The sequence below is a fragment of the Echinops telfairi genome, unplaced genomic scaffold (assembly GCF_000313985.2).
Source record: "Echinops telfairi isolate 266 unplaced genomic scaffold, ASM31398v2 ScPeMD7_19;HRSCAF=73, whole genome shotgun sequence".
Classification (NCBI taxonomy): domain Eukaryota; kingdom Metazoa; phylum Chordata; class Mammalia; order Afrosoricida; family Tenrecidae; genus Echinops; species Echinops telfairi.
The window spans coordinates 4,255,537-4,272,087 of NW_022103916.1; the positions used below are offsets into that span (position 1 = coordinate 4,255,537).

The 16,551-nt window shown below is 54.4% G+C and overlaps 2 protein-coding genes across 3 annotated transcripts in view; one reads left to right on the forward strand and one right to left on the reverse strand.

The window, feature by feature from the left end:
- Nucleotides 1-448: 448 nt before the first annotated feature.
- On the forward strand, nt 449-7,498 carry FOXP3 (forkhead box P3). 2 transcript variants are annotated; one of them, XM_004713140.3, is made up of 11 exons: nt 449-667; nt 1,189-1,293; nt 1,396-1,534; nt 1,923-2,010; nt 2,079-2,183; nt 3,232-3,319; nt 3,474-3,554; nt 4,223-4,376; nt 4,987-5,063; nt 6,621-6,722; nt 6,901-7,498. In XM_004713140.3, exons 1-11 carry the CDS (start codon nt 458-460, stop codon nt 7,048-7,050), a joined length of 1,299 nt encoding a protein of 432 aa, XP_004713197.1. In that variant the 5' UTR covers nt 449-457; the 3' UTR covers nt 7,051-7,498. The 2 variants fall into 2 exon arrangements, with proteins under 2 accessions (XP_004713197.1, XP_045144258.1); XM_045288323.1 differs by lacking the exon at nt 1,189-1,293 and having other exon boundaries at nt 458-667.
- Nucleotides 7,499-7,876: 378 nt separating this feature from the next.
- The window catches only part of CCDC22 (coiled-coil domain containing 22), a 19,136-nt gene continuing 10,461 nt past the window's right edge, over nt 7,877-16,551 (reverse strand). Inside the window, exons 3-17 of the mRNA XM_004713142.2 lie at nt 14,624-14,756; nt 13,802-13,905; nt 13,589-13,655; nt 13,322-13,500; nt 11,764-11,958; nt 11,170-11,232; nt 10,939-11,058; nt 10,095-10,214; nt 9,904-10,020; nt 9,698-9,799; nt 9,509-9,616; nt 9,142-9,237; nt 8,853-8,912; nt 8,700-8,774; nt 7,877-8,227 (exon numbers count right to left, since the gene is read on the reverse strand). Coding sequence (XP_004713199.1) covers nt 8,114-8,227; nt 8,700-8,774; nt 8,853-8,912; nt 9,142-9,237; nt 9,509-9,616; nt 9,698-9,799; nt 9,904-10,020; nt 10,095-10,214; nt 10,939-11,058; nt 11,170-11,232; nt 11,764-11,958; nt 13,322-13,500; nt 13,589-13,655; nt 13,802-13,905; nt 14,624-14,756 — 1,653 coding nt within the window. The 3' untranslated portion in view covers nt 7,877-8,113. The remainder of the gene's footprint in view (nt 8,228-8,699; nt 8,775-8,852; nt 8,913-9,141; nt 9,238-9,508; nt 9,617-9,697; nt 9,800-9,903; nt 10,021-10,094; nt 10,215-10,938; nt 11,059-11,169; nt 11,233-11,763; nt 11,959-13,321; nt 13,501-13,588; nt 13,656-13,801; nt 13,906-14,623; nt 14,757-16,551) is intronic.

Below are 16,551 nucleotides of genomic sequence, written 5' to 3' on the forward strand. Positions count from 1 at the left end.
GATTCGAAGGCTAGATATGCCCGAGTCACTGAGGTAAGATGCCCCATGAGAAAGTCTTATCCATGAAGGACCAGCCGCCCAGGTGAGGCAGCAAAGGCCATGTGACTGGAATGTGCTGCCCTGTGCAGGGTGCAGGGAGGACCAGACACTGAGGCTTCAGGACAGACCTCACATGAGAAGAGGAAGGCACTGAAGTTCCACCAGCCATGGGGAACATGTCCAAGCCCTGTCTGTAACACTGGCACATGGAATGTGTGTGCAGACATGTGTGCTTGACACCAGTACGTAAGTGCAGGGGTGGAAGCCTCCCAGAGGCCTGACCCAGCCGATGCCTGCTCTGACCATGTGATGTCCATGTGATTGAGGTGGATGAGTATTTGGCACACGCCCTGCTGACCCACACATTGATAACCCCCTCCTCCTATGTGTCCACAGCCTGCCTTCGGACAAGGAGCCAATGCCCAATCCCAGGCCAGCCAAGCCCTCAGGCCCTTCCTTGGCCCTCAGCCCATCCCTGGGACCGTCACCCAGCTGGAGGGCTGCACCCAAGGCCTCAGACTTGCTGGGGACTGGGGGACCGGGAGAGACCTTCCAAGGACGGGACCTCCGAGGTGGGGCCCATGCCTCCTCCTCATCCTTGAACCTCATGCCACCTTCGCAGCTGCAGGTGAGGCCCAGGGCCCAGGATGGGGCCAGCAGGGTGGGGTACCTGGGCCTACAGGTGCCGACCTTTACTGTGGCACTGGGCGGGGGGGCCTGGCTGGGGCACAGGAAGTGGTTTCTGGGTCCCAGGCAAGTCTGTGACTTATGCAGATGTCGCAGAGCCAAGAAAGTCCCCACTTGTCAGGCCTTAGAGATTCAAGGCTCTCCCTGGCCTCCCATCCCAATCTCAGGGGATGAGGGAATGCTACCCTAGTCCCACAAACCCAGCCAGGTGTCCCCATCGTCATGTGACAGGGCTGGGGGCCCAAGGAGGTGAGGTAACAAAGTTGAGGCTAGTTCTGCCTCATATCAGCTGTGGGATCTTGAAAAAGAAGTCATTTGGTCGCTCTGAGCCTCTGTTTCCAGACCCGTAAAATGTGATCAGAGTGCCTATGATGTGCAGTTGCAGTGAGAGGCATATGGATTAGATGTGTAGAGCAGTGAGGGTAAGGGGTGACATCTCACCCTCCTGCCTTCTTCCCCCAGCTGCCCACAGTGCCCTTAGTCATGGTGGCACCCTCCAGGGCACAGCTGGGCTCCTCGCCCCACTTGCAGGCACTCCTCCAGGACAGGCCGCAATTCATGCACCAGGTACAGATTCTGAGTGGGCATGAGGGAAGGAAGCAGGTGGGCGAGCTGGGGAAGGGGAGGTTCTCAACCCAGGCTGAGCCATAGCTCACGTGTGCCCTCCAGCTCTCAGCGGTGGAGACCCACGCCCGGACCCCTGTGCTGCAGGTGCACCCACTGGAAAGTCCAGCCACGATCAGTCTTCCGCCACCCTCCGCTGCCACTGGCATCTTTTCCCTCAAGACCCGACCTGGCCTGCCACCTGGTAACCCCACAGTTCACACCCCCGCACCTTCACAGAAGCCCTGCCTCCCCAAATCCTTGAACAGACGTGAAAGTTGTTCGGCGCTGTGGCCCTCGGGGGGGTTAGAGGGGTCAAGTCTCCGAGTCTCGGAAACTCCAACCTCCGAAAAAATGTCAGCTCAGAATCTTAACGATTCAGAATGTCAAAATTACAGAACCGCAGATCTTTGCAAAGTTAGTCAAAATGTCAACACTTGCAAGTGGCAGTCTTGAGCTGCTCTGGCGAAGCCTTGGACTTTGAGTGCAACAGAGCCCCAGGAAGTCAGAGCCTTGGAGGCTCAATGTGAGTAGCTCTGTGGGTCTACCAGAGCCAGGTCCACAGCCCAGACGTGCTCTGTCCCCATTCACAGGAATCAGCGTGGCCAGTCTGGAGTGGCTGTCCAGGGAGCCGGCGCTACTGTACACCTTCCCCAGCCCTGGGGCACCCAGGAAGGACAGGTCAGTGGGTAAAGCTGGGGAGGACTCTGGCCGTCACTCCCTCCCCTGACAACCTCTGTTCCCCCCAGCACACGTTTGGCCACGCCCCAGGGCTCCTACCCACTGCTGGCAAATGGCATCTGCAAGTGGCCTGGATGTGAGAAAGTCTTTGAGGAGCCAGAGGACTTCTTGAAGTGAGTGGCCGGGTCCTAAACCAGCTCCAGGGGCTCCTGACTTGTGGGTGGGGGCTGTAATGCAGGCCTCCTCCTGAAGGCAGTAAAAGCTGAGACTACATCCAAGTCTATTGCTATCGAGCCAATTCTGCCTCATCATGACCCTGTAGAAGAGAGAATGGCCCCATAGAGTTTCTGTAATCTTTACAGAAACAGACTGCCACATCGTTCTCCCATTGAGTGGCTGATGGGTTCGAACCACCAACTTTTCAGTTAGTAGCTGAGCACTTAGCCACTCGGTCACCAGGGCTGCTCTCAAAGCTGAGACCCTGGCCTCTAGTGCCAGCTCTCTCACTCACTGGCTGACTAACCTTGAGAAAGTTACTTAGCTACTCTGGCCCTCAGTTTGCTTGCTCATGTTGTGTAATGGGGCCTAACAGAGGTGGCCTGATGGCAGCGGGTGAGATAGTGTTGTTTACCTCTATGTCCTAGGTGAGGAAAGTAAGGTCACAGAAAGAGGTTAAGTATCTTGATCAAGATCACCCAGTTCCTAAGTGACAGAGCTGGAATTTGAACCCAGGCAGTCTGACTCGAGAATCTGTACTCCACGTGGCTTGACCCTGCCACTTCTCGTATCAACACACTAGCCTGAGTTTATTGAAGTCCTGAAGTCCCAGCTCATGATGATGGGGCTCCTCCCCAGCACCAGCACACACACGCACACACGCATGCTACTCCTTTCCACCACAGCCGGCTCTTCTCACAGATGACCCCTTCCACCTGGAATGCTCTCTCCACTCTCACCCACCTACTCAGCAAACCGGCCTGAACTGCAACGGGCTCCAATGACAAGCTGAGGTCATGACACAGAGAGCTGAGTGGCATGTGTGGAAGCAATGACAGATGTGCGAGGGAGACTGAGGGCCTCTGAGGAGCAACCTCCCCGAGGCCCTGGACCACACACACACACACACACACACACACACACACACACGCACGCACACACACACACACAATGTTGTGCCCGGAGGCCCACATGGGCATCTACGTGAACTCTCCCCCCATCCAGGCACTGCCAGGCAGATCATCTCCTGGATGAAAAAGGCAAGGCACAGTGTCTCCTCCAGAGGGAGGTGGTGCAGTCTCTGGAGCAGCAGGTGATGCAGGGGTGGGGGCGAATAAGCAAACTGACCACCCTCACTTGGGAGGGCGGGCAAAAAGGGAGGGGGCAAGGCACTCCCAGGACAACCAGAGCCGGCAAGATGTGGCAAAGGAAAGCTAGGCTGAGGCGTTATTCATGTGTCCTTACAGCTGGTACTGGAGAAAGAGAAGCTGGGAGCCATGCAGGCCCACCTGGCCGGGAAGATGTCACTGACCAAGGCTCCATCTGTGGTAAGCAACCCCAGGCCCCAGGCTGCACAGACTTCTAGGGGGAACGTGGGGTCAGGGAACTTGCACACAGGCCCTCGGGATCTATGGCCTCTGACCCCAGATCCAAACATGCCTGCCTGCAAAGCTGCCGCCTTCTACTTAACACACCTTCTGACCCCAAGTTCCCTGAAATGTGGGGCTCCCCATTCCAAGTTCAATAAGGCAACAGCAGAGCGTTAAACAAAGTGTGTGTGTGTGTGTGTGTGTGTGTGTGTGTGTGTGTGTGTGTCGGGGGCGAGGGGGTGGTTTGAATCTCAGGGCGCTGTGTGCTCAGGGCCTGGGTGCCAGGTGCTGTTTCTCAGCACTTTACAGGTGCTGCCTTCATTCAGCCCTCAAGGTGACACTGACATCCCCAATTCACAGGTGAGGAAAACTGAGGCCTGGAGAGTTGAGATGACTCCCCAAGGTCTCCGGCTACACAGGGCCGGGCTGGCCTTCAGGCTCGGCTTGTGGTCTCAGCACTGCTGTTCTAGGCCCGAGCGGTCACTGTCACACAAATCGGGCTCAGGCCACTTCCTTCCCGCGGCGCTCCATGCTAGCCTGAGGACATCCTTGAGTTTTAGACATTGATTAAAAAGGAAAGTGGAAAGCTGACACCTGCAGGTCACCCCTCCTCTCGCCTCCTGCAGGCATCCTCTGACAAGGGCTCCTGCTGCATTGTCCCAGTAGCAGGCGGCCCGGGTAGTGCCCTCCCCACCTGGCCCGGCCCTGGGGAGGCCCCCAATGGCCTGTTTGCTGTACGGAGACACCTCTGGGGCAGCCATGGAAGCAGTGCATTCCCAGGTAAGATGACCTGAGCCTGACTGTGTACCACCCGGCACCCCCAAAATGCTGATAGATGGAGCTAGAGTAGGGGCAGAAAAGAGCTCTGTGCTGTTATGCCCCCAGACTTGGGCCCAGCTTGTGTGTGTGTGTGTGTGTGTGTCAGGGTGGGGGGAAGCATCTCTGTGACAGTTGCAGGGTCTCCGTAGCCTTAAAGCACCCCTATTATGGCCTCCAAAGTCTAGCCCAGGGCCTGCCTTCCAGAAATCTGCTTCATTCCCAAGGACCGCCTCCCTAGGAAAAGTGGGTGGACCTGCTCAAGATCATTAATCCCCTTCCACCAGCCAGGTCTAGGGGGTGTACTTTTCCAGGATCCAGGATCGGAGCTCTCACACCCCACTGAGGTCCCCGCCCCCTCCACCCATTTAGTTAACACCAGGCTGCTTTCCAACCTTGGGGAGGATCCATTTGGCAGGAATGGTGCAAAGTAAATGAGAGAAGTTAGGTCAGGTGCTCAGCAAACAGTAACTGGGCGCATGGTGAGATGTCAGGACCCTGGATGCTTGGCAGTGGGGGTGGGGAGCGCTAGGACTTTCTGGTTGAGGCCTGGGCCTTCCGCCCTCTCTGACAGAGTTCTTCCACAACATGGACTACTTCAAGTTCCACAACATGCGGCCTCCTTTCACCTACGCCACTCTCATCCGCTGGGTAAGCAGGGCGGCTCAGGCCCAACCAATGAGGAGGAAGAAGCGAAGGCATGGGTGGGGGTGCCTGCCTCCTAAAAGCCTGGCCTCACTCCAACCACCCGCTGGGCTCCTGGATAGCCAAGCCCCAACCCCAAGGGGTCCCAAGAAGTCCTTTAAATGTGACTCCTGTGCTTGACATCACCCCAGGTCTGCCCTCCAGACCCACCCTAACCACCATCCAGACCAGTGCGGGCCAAATTTAGGCCTAAAACCAGCCCTTCTTTAAGTCCCAAGATTTAATTCCCCCGATAAAATAGCCCAACAACTAACTCCATCTCTAGTCCTTTCACTGAACCCGCCCCAGGTATTGCCCAGAGTGGGTCTCCACCTTCCTAATGCCGCGACCCTTTCATAGAACTCCTCATGTTGTGCTGACCCCCAACTATCAAACTATTTTCGTTGCTACTTCATAACTGTCATTTTGCTACTGTGATAAATCGGGTGAACCCAAAGGGGTCGCGACCCACAGGTTGAGAACCGCAGCCCTAACATCTTCCCCAGCCCTCAGCTCCAGCCCCTTTATCCCAATTCAACCCCATGTAGTTTCCTAGCCCTGAAGTACCCCAATGCCAATACATGCAGCAGCTGGACCCCACCCTAACCTCTTCCTTTTAACACTTATCTGACCTTTCACCTCATGCCATCCCACTACTGCCCCATTAGACACCCCCTCTGCCTTCCTAGAACCTTCACCAGAGCCCACTCAGACCTTCATTCTAGCCCCATACCTAAGTTTGAACCTGAACGTTTAGCCCTAGCCTAAGCCATACAGTGCATTTTTCCCTCTGAATTAAGCCCTCAATCTAAACCCATTCTGACCCATAATTTCACTGCAGTTGTAACCACTGACCCGCTATGCAATCCCATCCCTAAATCCAAATTGATCAATTTTCCTGACCCTCCTTTCATCTCACCCCCCATCAAAGCCCAGCCTTAACCCTTAACCTAACCCGGCATCCTCATTCTTGACCCAAAACCTAACTTCATTTCTGCCGCTTGTATAATAACTCTCTAAATAGGCCCATCTCTGACTCCTGCCCTAATTATCTTTCTCATCCCTCACCTCACCAGCCCATCACCCCCCGCCCACGCAACTGGATTCTTAACTCTTCCCTGACCTTTAACTCCACCTAACCCTTTACCCCTTCCAAATCCTTAATTTGATCCCATGCCTGACTTTTAACCTTCCCAAATCCTGAAACCTCACCCCCATAAAAGAGCCCTGACTCCAACCCCCTCACAGGCCTTTAACCTGATCCCAGCTCTAATTCTTAACCTAATCCCACAACTACTCTCAGCTCCGATCCTTTACCTAATCTACCCTCTACTAATCCATCCCCAACTCTACACCTTGCCCCATATGTAACCCTCTCCCTGATCCTTTGTTTCATACCATATTGCTCCCTTCCATTCCCCTGTCCCCACCCCTCTCCAGTTTCACCCCATGGCAAGCAGTCCAGGGTAGGCCCCTGCCTGTTTAAACCCTGATTGGTGAACCAGCTCTCCATCCAATCCCCAGGCCATCCTAGAGGCGCCCGAGAAGCAGCGGACACTCAACGAGATCTACCACTGGTTCACACGCATGTTCGCCTTCTTTAGAAACCACCCTGCCACCTGGAAGGTGAGTTCCTCTGGAAGTGGCAGTGGTTGGGAGGGTCTCCACTGCCTGCTGCAGGGCAGGCAGGGTAGGGCTGGAAGGCATATTGGGAAGGGGCAGGAGGGCAGCTGTGGGGAGGGAACTGCTGAGTACAGAGGACGGCTGCCCACCTGTCCCTCTCTCCTCTGGTCCCCTTCCACAGAATGCCATCCGCCACAACCTGAGCCTGCACAAGTGCTTCGTGCGGGTGGAGAGTGAGAAGGGGGCAGTGTGGACCGTGGATGAGTTTGAGTTCCGCAAGAAGAGGAGCCAGAGGCCCAGCAGGTGCTCCAACCCCACACCCAGCCCCTGACCTTAAAACCAAGGAAAAAGGGACGGACAGGGGCCAAAGTCGGGGTGGAGGGGGCAGGGGTGACAAGCCCTGTCCCTGTCCACAGAGACCAAGAAATGAGGTGCCCACTGTCTTGCCTGCCAGGGACCCTGCTTCCCAGTGGACCACTCCTCTTGGATCACATCCTCTGCACCAAGGCTGCTCTGAGTGGCACCAGCCCCGGCCCTCGGTCCTCAGCCCACTCCCTGTGGAAGGTTCTCTGGACACACTGAGCCTTCACACACAACCCCACACATAGCCCACCTCAGTCACTCTCAGAGAGCGTCTCAGGGCTGGAAAAGCCACACAGCCTCAGGTAGCAACCCTGTTGCTCGGACTCAACACCACCACCCAAACACAAAGAGGCTCTCTCCCTCTCCGTCAGCCTCAGAGATGCAACCACACCAACCAATAAGCATACATGCCCACAGTTCTGTCACACTCACACCCCACCCACCCACCCAAAGCAGACACACACAACCAGCCTGCTGGCTCATGCCTAGCTCACCCAGGCGCATGTGGAAGCAGCTTTGGCACACTTGTGGGGAAAATCCCACCAATACAGCACCTGGCACGTGTGGTCTCCTACAAGTTTCCTCCAGCACCTGCAGTCAGTCACAAACCTAGCCCACTAAAATGCCCCCATGCATCTCCTGTTCTCCTACGCGCACGCACGCACACACACACACGCACACGCACACAGCACCCCCAAGGGTTCTCCTGGGTCCCACCAGCCAGACAGCCTCCCCACCCCACTGTCCATGCCCTGTGCCATGTGTCCCCAATCCATGCCTCAACTTAGACTGCAGACAGGGACCCCTCATTTATTTGGGATTCATGGCCCCAGTCCTCTTCCCAATAAACTGCAGCCTGGCTCCCAAACACTGGACAATCACATGGGGCCAAGTGGGCAGAGGGTAGGCAGGGGTCTAGGTGGAAGAAGTGAATGGAAAGTAAGAGAACCAAAAGGGCAAGCACTGGCCACCTCCTCCAGCACCCCAAAGCCCTGTCTAAAGCTGGGAGGGAGACCTTGACTGGGGCCACCTCACGCTTCCCGGACCCGCCCCAGGAGGCTGGCATTCTCCTGGCGGAGGGCTCGGTAGTCCTCTCGGATCTTCTCCAGGTTACTGAGAGTCTTCTTGCCCATCTCTGTCTCGATCTGCGACAATTGAAGGTACAGCTCTTCAACTCCCAGGGCTCCTTCCTCACTAGAGCCTCCCCCTTCCCTTTTTTACTCTGGGCCCCTCATCTGCCCCTACAATCCTCTCAAACACCAGCCTGTCCCATCCCACTGCCAGGCAATTGGACTTGGCATTCTCTCTATGTAAAGCAGCCTCTGCTGCATGGCGATTTGTCACCACCTATTCAAGCTGAAGCCCCTGCTGCCAGGGGTCTTGAAACAGGTGTGAAGGCCCCTGGGGCAGAAGCTGGGCCTTAGGAGAGGCCACTAACCTGTCTCTCAGAGGGAATACTCTCTCTTGCTCGCTCTCTCTCTCTCTCTCTATCTCTCTGAGGAGCAAGGCAGAGACTCCCACTCTAGGTTGTGTCTGGTTCCAGCCTCTCTCAGCAAAAACAGCCCAAACAGCTGTCCCCTGCCTGCCTTGGGTTTCTATGTACCCCTGGGACCTCACCTGCTCTTCAAGGTCTCGAATCTCCCGCATGATAGTGCCTGTGTCCTCGATGGTCTGAATAAGCTGGCTGCAGTTCTGCGGACAGCAGGAGCAGAAGACTGAGCCTCCCCACAGGCCCCCACCCACCCACCGCCAGCAGGCCTCTCCCCTCACCTCATGCAGGGCAGCCAGATACTTGTAAGCCTTCCGAACAGCATCATCCTTCTTGGCATCCTGACCGGACAGAAGGGACCTGGATGGTATCAGGGAGCTCCCACTGCCCACCCACGGGCCCTACTACCTCTCATACCCCTGACTTCCTCTTCCATGGGCAAAGCCAGGGCTGGTTGTGGATACACCCACACGGTCCACAGAGGGGCCAGGCCACATTCCACCGGGGAACAGGGGCAGGCAGAGCCCAGCCCCACCCTGACCCGTGCACCCAGCTAGGGCTGCCCCACACCTTGAAGACGAGTTCATCAGTCACCGCAAAGGTCCTGTCCAGTTTCCCAGAGAGGGAATTGATTTCCTTCTGAAGCTCCTTTGTGTCCGACAGGATCTGGCGGAAACCAGGGTGACCGTGAGCCCACATCAGGCAGGCTGGCCTAGCAGCAGGGGAAGTTTTGTGCACACACTCACAACCAGACAGGGCCTGTGTCACTGTCTTCAGGGAGATTGAGGTGGACTGTGTGTGGCTGTGGTGCAGCAGCACGTGGGGACCCAGCTCTCTGCCTACCAGAGGATGAGGCCCGTCATAACCTCACTACACACACCCGCCCCATGGGCATATCTACCGCTGACCCCTCCGCGGCCAGGCCAGGGCAATGCACCTTGGTGATCTCTTCCTTCTGCTTCCGGATGTGGCCCACAAGCTCCAAGATGCGCTGGGTGTAGGCCAGCCGGGACACGTCTCTGGGCAGAGTCTCCAGCTCTGACACCTAGGGAGGGACAGGGCAGGTATTCCCCCAGAACTCACACTCTGCCCAGCGCCAACCCCCCGGGCCCATCAAGGCTCTCACCAGCTGCTTATAGACCTCCTCCTTCCTGCGGGCCTCTTCGGCAGCCGCACGGACACTCTGGTGCAACTCCTGGATTTCTGCCAGCCTTCGGGATGATTCCATCTGCCCAGCACCCCAGGGCCAGGGGTGGTGAGCAGAACACAGGGATGGCTCCCTCGGGAGAAATGAAATATGTCCCACCCAGGCCCCAGTATCCCACCACCTACCTCTCGGCGGTCCTGAAGCTTCCGCAGGTGACGGTACTCGGCAAGGAGTGGGACTCGGTGTTTTTCCCACTGGCCCGCCAAGTGGATGACCCGCTGGGCACTACTTTCTACCACATGCTGAGGGAGGTGGGGGGTTACACATCATATAATCCAGGCCCCTTCAGCCCCAATCCTCCCAGCCCCAGCCCCACCTGCAGCTTGACGAGGTTGGCAGCCGCATCGGGCAGCAGCTCCACTGCACGGCTCTTCAGGCGCAGGGTCTGCTCTTGCTCAGCCATGCTGAGCTCACTCTGCTGACACTCAGTCTCCACCTGCACCATGAACCCCGATCCCAAATCAGTGGGGGAGCCCACTCACACACTCCATCACACCACCTGACCAGGCCCAGAACGCCCTGGCCTGCCCTGAGACCTCACAGATGACCACAAATTCCTCTACCTGCTGGGTTCCCTTCACACCTCTCCTGACACCAACAGATACCTATGGAGCCCTGGTGGTGTAATGGTTAGGCACTGTGCTATGATCAGCTTGGTCGGTGGTGCAAAACCACCAGCAGCTCGGTCACGGAAACCCAAAGGGGGGTCGCTATGAGTCTGCATTGGCTCAACGGCAGGAAATTAGATGGTGACTGGCACCCGCAGGCTCTCCTCTAATACCAACATACCCACACAGACCCCTAGGATTCTCAGGAGAGTGTCTGAAAACCCCTGATGTTAGAGACCCATCTTGTTCCCACAGATGCCTACAGAGGCCTCAAACTCTCGGACCCTCAAACTCCCCCTGAGCCTCACAGGGACCCTCAATCCCTGTAGAACCACCAAGCTCTACAACTGCAAGTCTCCTGGACCCTGAATAGCCTCTCATGCCAAGATTCTGCTGAACCCCAAAGACCTTCACAAGTCCCTCGTGGACCTTGCACAAACACTGCTGCTACCTGTAGCCCTCTGTAGACTGCCCCAAGTCCCTCTCACCCCTTTTGGCCCACTCTTCTGGCTCCGTCCCAGCCCCGTGCAGCCCTCCTCGCATAGGCTTCACCTGCACAAGGCTGATTCCCAGCATCTTCATGTTGGACTCAACCTCCTCAATGTGGTGGTTCACTCCCTCCAGATGCGCCCGAAGGGACTCTAGCTCCTGTTCTTGAGCTGCCCATGTGTCCTGGGAGGCACAGGTCAGTTGGGATTAAGGGGGATGTGGTGGGGAGGGAGGAAATTGGGCTAAACTGGTAAACTGGCAAGGTCCTAGGCCTTCTGCCCCCTCTCTGCTCACCTGTTCAGGCTGTAGGGAGCTGGCAAGCACGTTGGGCATCTGGGCTGCCTGGGCCTTGGGTTCCTAGGGGAGTGAGGAGGGAGCATTAAAGCTGCCAGGGTAGGCCCTGCCCCTGGGAGCCCAGCCACAACCATCCCACCAAGCACTCTTCATGCCCATTCACGCAGCTTCTGTATGAGAATAAAGATGCTGTGGCCTCAGACTAGTGTTTGCACGGAAAGACCTCCCTGGCTCTGACACTGCTCCTGCCCTAGCTCTGAAACCCTATTGGCCTGAGAAGGGCAAGGGTCCCACTGGAGAGAAGATATGCAGAGAAAACACAGGAAACTGCTTGGGAAGAGGTGGTTTATGCACGTATACAACCCCTACAACTCTTCCATGGTCCACACACAGCCACCCTTTCTCCGCTGAAGTCTCCTAAGAAGCCAGGAGCGCTCTCTGGGTGCCCTTGTGCAGTGGAGAAAGGACTTGCCCAGGGGCTTTAGGGAGCCTGTGTGGACAAAGCTGGGGTAGTGGCACATGAAGCAACCCTCCATGCCTGCTCCAGCCCCAGCCCCAGGCAGTGCACCCCACCTTCACACAGACCCCACCAACCAGATGGAAGGTGAACTTCTCTGAATGCGTGAACTGGGAGCCCTTGGGTGCACTAGTCCTGGCCCCAGCACCCCAGGCCTGCAGCAGCTCTCCCAGGTCTCGGGTTTGTGGAGGGGCCCCGAGTGGACTCCAGTTTTGGCGCAGGTACTCAGCCAGATGCTTCTGCAGCCGCTGCCGCTTTGCCCATGTATCATCCTAGAAACAGATGGAGGGGCAGGGCAAGGGTGGAGGCCTGCTGGGCACACAAGGCCCTGCCTCCTCCAGGAAGCCCACCTGACAAGGGCTCCAAGACATTCCCACCGAGGTGGCCCCCTGGCCCCCTCTCCTGCCCCTCGAGTCTAAGCTCTATTGCTGAGGACAGGGGTCTCCTCCTCCCCGCAGCCACTTCTCTACCCACGTGACCCCCCCCAATGGAAAAGGACCAGAGAAAAGAGAAGCAATCAAGCAGCTCCAAAGCCAGCCCGGCCCTGACAGCGTTCGTACGGACAAAGCACAGAATGAGTCAGCAAAGAATTTAGACAGAGGAGGAGGAGAAAGGGAGAGAAGACACACAGACAGACAGACAAGAACAGAGATGATTTTGAGACAATTGGGGAAGTCTAAGATTATGAACCCAGTAGTAGGTTCTACTGAGAGACCATCGGTAATTTTTTTAGAGGGGAGAAAGACCCCCGGGGGTTATGTTTTTAAAAAATGAGTGGTTCTTATGAATTATGAGATGGATTCCTAAGTATTTAGAGTTGAAACAACATGATGTCTGAGATTTGCTTTAAAATACTATACCTTGTCCCCTCTCCCCACAAAACAGAAAACAACTTGGGAGAGAACAGATTTTAAAAGATGGTCAAAATGTTTATAATTGGTGGATGATAGGTAAATAGAACTCATTAGAATATATTCACTGTAATTTTGTGTTTGAAAAGAACTATACTTTTTTTTAAGCGAGAGAAAAGAGATAGAGCCAATGGCAGCCTGGCTAGGGGTGAGAGGGACCATTCAGGAAAAGAACAAGGCTGACGCAGAGGCAGAGGGAAAGGAGGATAGAGACAGAGATGTGGCGGAGAGAAGGGGAGACGGAGAGCCGGAGTAGAGGGAAGGAGGGGCAGGCAAACCACAGGACAAGGAAGACCGTGAACAGGAAGAGACTGAAAGTCTAGCAAGACCAGAATGTTGAGCCCCAGCGGCACTAGCAGAGGCGGGAAAAGTGAGCACCTAGGGGACAAGAAGTGGGCAGGACAAATGGAGGAGGGTGACAAGTTCTGAGGACTCTGTAGTCGCGAGGAGCTGGATGTGAGGGTCTCCTTGTAACCACCACTCCAAGAGGAGAGGACTATCCTGAAACTGAGCCTCAGAGGAGGGCTTCTCCAAGGCCCAGAGTCTTTCTGACTTCAATGCCTCACTTCTTTGAGGTAGGGAGCTTAGCAGAGAACACACGGAGGGGAGACAAGGCAAGAAAGGGGCAAAGTGGGGAAAGGAGCAAGGCATAGGACTCAAGAGAGGCAAGCTGGGAGCCACAGGGAGCAGAGGAATGGCAGCAGGGAGCCACACTCGGCTGTACCTGCAGCGGGACTCGGGATGCTCGGCGTAACCATTCCTCATCCCCTGCACGCTCCCGGGCCGTTTGCTGGCAGAGCTGGATGGCATGGCGTTCCAGGAGCGAAGCTGCCCTCCCAGCAGGCTGGGGCACCTGGATGGGGGCTGGTGGCAGCAGGGGACTCCCTTGGAACTCCCGTGACTCTGGGATCAAACACAGAGTCAGACAGTCCTCCCTCACTGTGGTGAAGCCAGGCCCACCCCTTAAGCTCCCCCCAGCACCCACACTCACCTCCTCTGGAACTCAACTCGGGCATGGTCAGCCTGCTAGCATGGAAAGACTTCTGGGGTGCTGAGCCCTGGAAGAGGGGCAGGGTCAGAGCCTCCAGGATAAAGTATGACAGGGGATGCCACTGGGAGGGGGCCAAACACCTGTATACCCAGCTGGAGGCCACGAAGGCAGGGCAGGGTCATGGGGTGATCGACAGGAGTTGGAGGGACCAACCTGGATGAGCTGCAGCTTGGGAGTACGCAGGAGGGGTGGGACCCAGGGCAGAGCCAGCTGTTCCCGGATTTGGCTCCCAATGGCTCGGAGAATAGCTGAGTCACCTGGAGGAAGGAGTTTTAATCATGCGACAACACTGCAATTCCCCAAATGCATGCATACTCTGGGGACCCAGCAGGGACCTCCTCCACAGAGATACATATCAATCTAGTTATCATATTTAGGGAGCACCAACTATGGACCAATCACTGGTCTACATCAGTGAACAAGCAGGTAAGTACCCCTGCTCTCATAGTAAAGCCGAGATTCTAATAGAGGAGAGAGACTGTAACAAAGGTGATAGGTAAAATATAGAAGTGCCATGCGGTGATAAGAAAACAAGGATAAGGCTTGTTGAGAGGAGAGACTAGTTTTAAACCAGGCAGTCATAAGAAGGTCTCCCCAAGGTGACGTGTAAACAGAAACCTCAAAGAAAGGAGGGGTTGAATTATGAAGATCTTTAGGAGACTAATTCAGCAAATATCAAGGCCCTGGGGCTGAAGTGTGGTTAGAATGGAGTAAGCAAGGTGTGTGTGTGTGGGGGGGGGGCTATAAAGGGGAGAGGTCATAGAAACCCCTCCCAGCACCAACTCACTACTTGGGTCAGCCCCAACCCCAGTCCCAGCCCTTTTCTGACTCCTAGTCCTCCCGCTTAGCTCTCCCTAAGACACCTACCCTCACCAATACCCATCACCCATTTTTCTACTCCCACCTCTTATAGCCCCTAGAAGACAAAGGGAAAAACCCATCACCCCTTATAGCTTCGCCCCGGGACCCCTGTACCTGTTGGCTGATCTGCAGCTTCAGAGGCATCAGTGGGCAGACGCTCAGCCAAGAAGAGCAGCAGATCCCTGAGGTCAGGCTCACTGGGGTACAGGAAGTTCTGATAACCAAGTTCCAAGGGATAGCCCAGGTCCTAGAGGTCGAGGGGAAGCAGGGAGAAGACAAGCATAGCAGCCAATCAAGCAGGATCTTCCTGTTCCAGGAGCCTTGGGCCCAGGTTGCAAATGCATGAACACTCTCACTAACCACCATCACCTTCCGAACCTTCCTCTGGCTCCCCAAGGCCTCCAGGCCACTGAAGGGAGCAAGAGGATTACTAAAATTAACACTTGGGGAGAAGACAATGAAGCATATTAAGACTCTAGCATTTTTTCCAATTATGACTCGGAATCCAGAAGCTACCAAGAGAAGATGGGTCATGATTGATGAGTTGAATCAAATTATTAAATGTAAAACTATGATCTGCTCTGAAAACCTTCCCTTAATTCACAGAAAGTTGTTTTTTTAAGGGGGGGAGAGAGAAGAAGATGGGTCTTTCTGAATACATAGAAAACAAAAACAAACTCATTGCCATCAAGTCAATGCCAACTCAGCGACCCTACAGGACAGGGTAGAACTGCCCCTGAAGATTTCTGAGACTGTAACTGTTTATGGGAGTAGAAAGCCTCACCTTTCTCCCACAGACAGCTGGTGGTATCAAATTGCTAACTTTGTGGTTAGCAGTCCAACACATTAACCACTACACCAGCAAGGCTCCCATACAGAGGAAGAGCAGTTGGAAAGTACGACCTTGGTGATAACTGTTTCAGCTGGTAGTTTTGAACGTGGACCTTGCAGATTGCAGCCCAATGTGTAACCACTATGCCACCAGGGCTCTATTCAAAACATGAAAAGAAATATAAACTTTAAAGAAAAATATAGATAATACATAAAGTCAAAAGAGTAATCACAAACTGGGGTAAATATCTAGAGTTCATCACATACGAAAATAGCTAATAAGCATATTAATTCTATAGGGTACCCCCAAAATAAATAGGAAAAACATGAACAGGTAAGCATCACCATAGTTTGGCATATGTTCATCACCTAAAAGTCTCTGTACTTTGAACTTGTATTTCTGTTGTAAGTGTATGAAATACTCATGCCTAACTTTGTTTACAACAGAAATACAAGTTCAAAGCACAGAGATTTTAAGGTGATGAAAATGTTGTCAAACTATGGTGATGCTTGTACAATTCTGTACACATACTAAAAACCACTTACTTGTATACTTAAAATGGGTAAATTGTGTGGTGTATAAATGATGTACCAAAAATTATATCTCAATAAAGCTATTACCAAAATATATTTTTATATAGAGACTACAATGAAAAGCAAACTGAGATACTGTAAACAAGTGATCAAACTTAGTAACACTGATCATGTTGCCATATATTTCTAATTATATGATCCTGACAACTATTAGGAAAGAGATAAAATTACTCATGTGGGAGTCCGCCAAAAATCTGAAGTTAATCATGAGAAAACCATCAGACACAACTGGACATCCCCTTACAGAAGGGTCACAAGGAAGAGACAAGCCAGTCAGGGTGCAGTATAGCACCGGTGAAACACACAACTTTCCCTCTAGTTCTTTAATGCTCCCCTCCTCCCCCCTCCCCCACTATCATGATCCCATTCTACCTTACAAATCCGGCTAGACCAAAGGATATACATGGGTACAGATAAGGGCTGGAAACACAGGGAATCCAGGACAGATAAACTCCTCAGGACCACGAATGAGAGTAGCGATACCAGGAGGGGAAGGGGAAGGTGGGGGAGAAAGGGGAAACTGATGACAAGGATCTACATATAACCCCCTCCCTGGGGGATGGACAACAGAAAAGTGGGTGAAGGGAGACATCGGACAGTGTAAGATAGAACAAAAT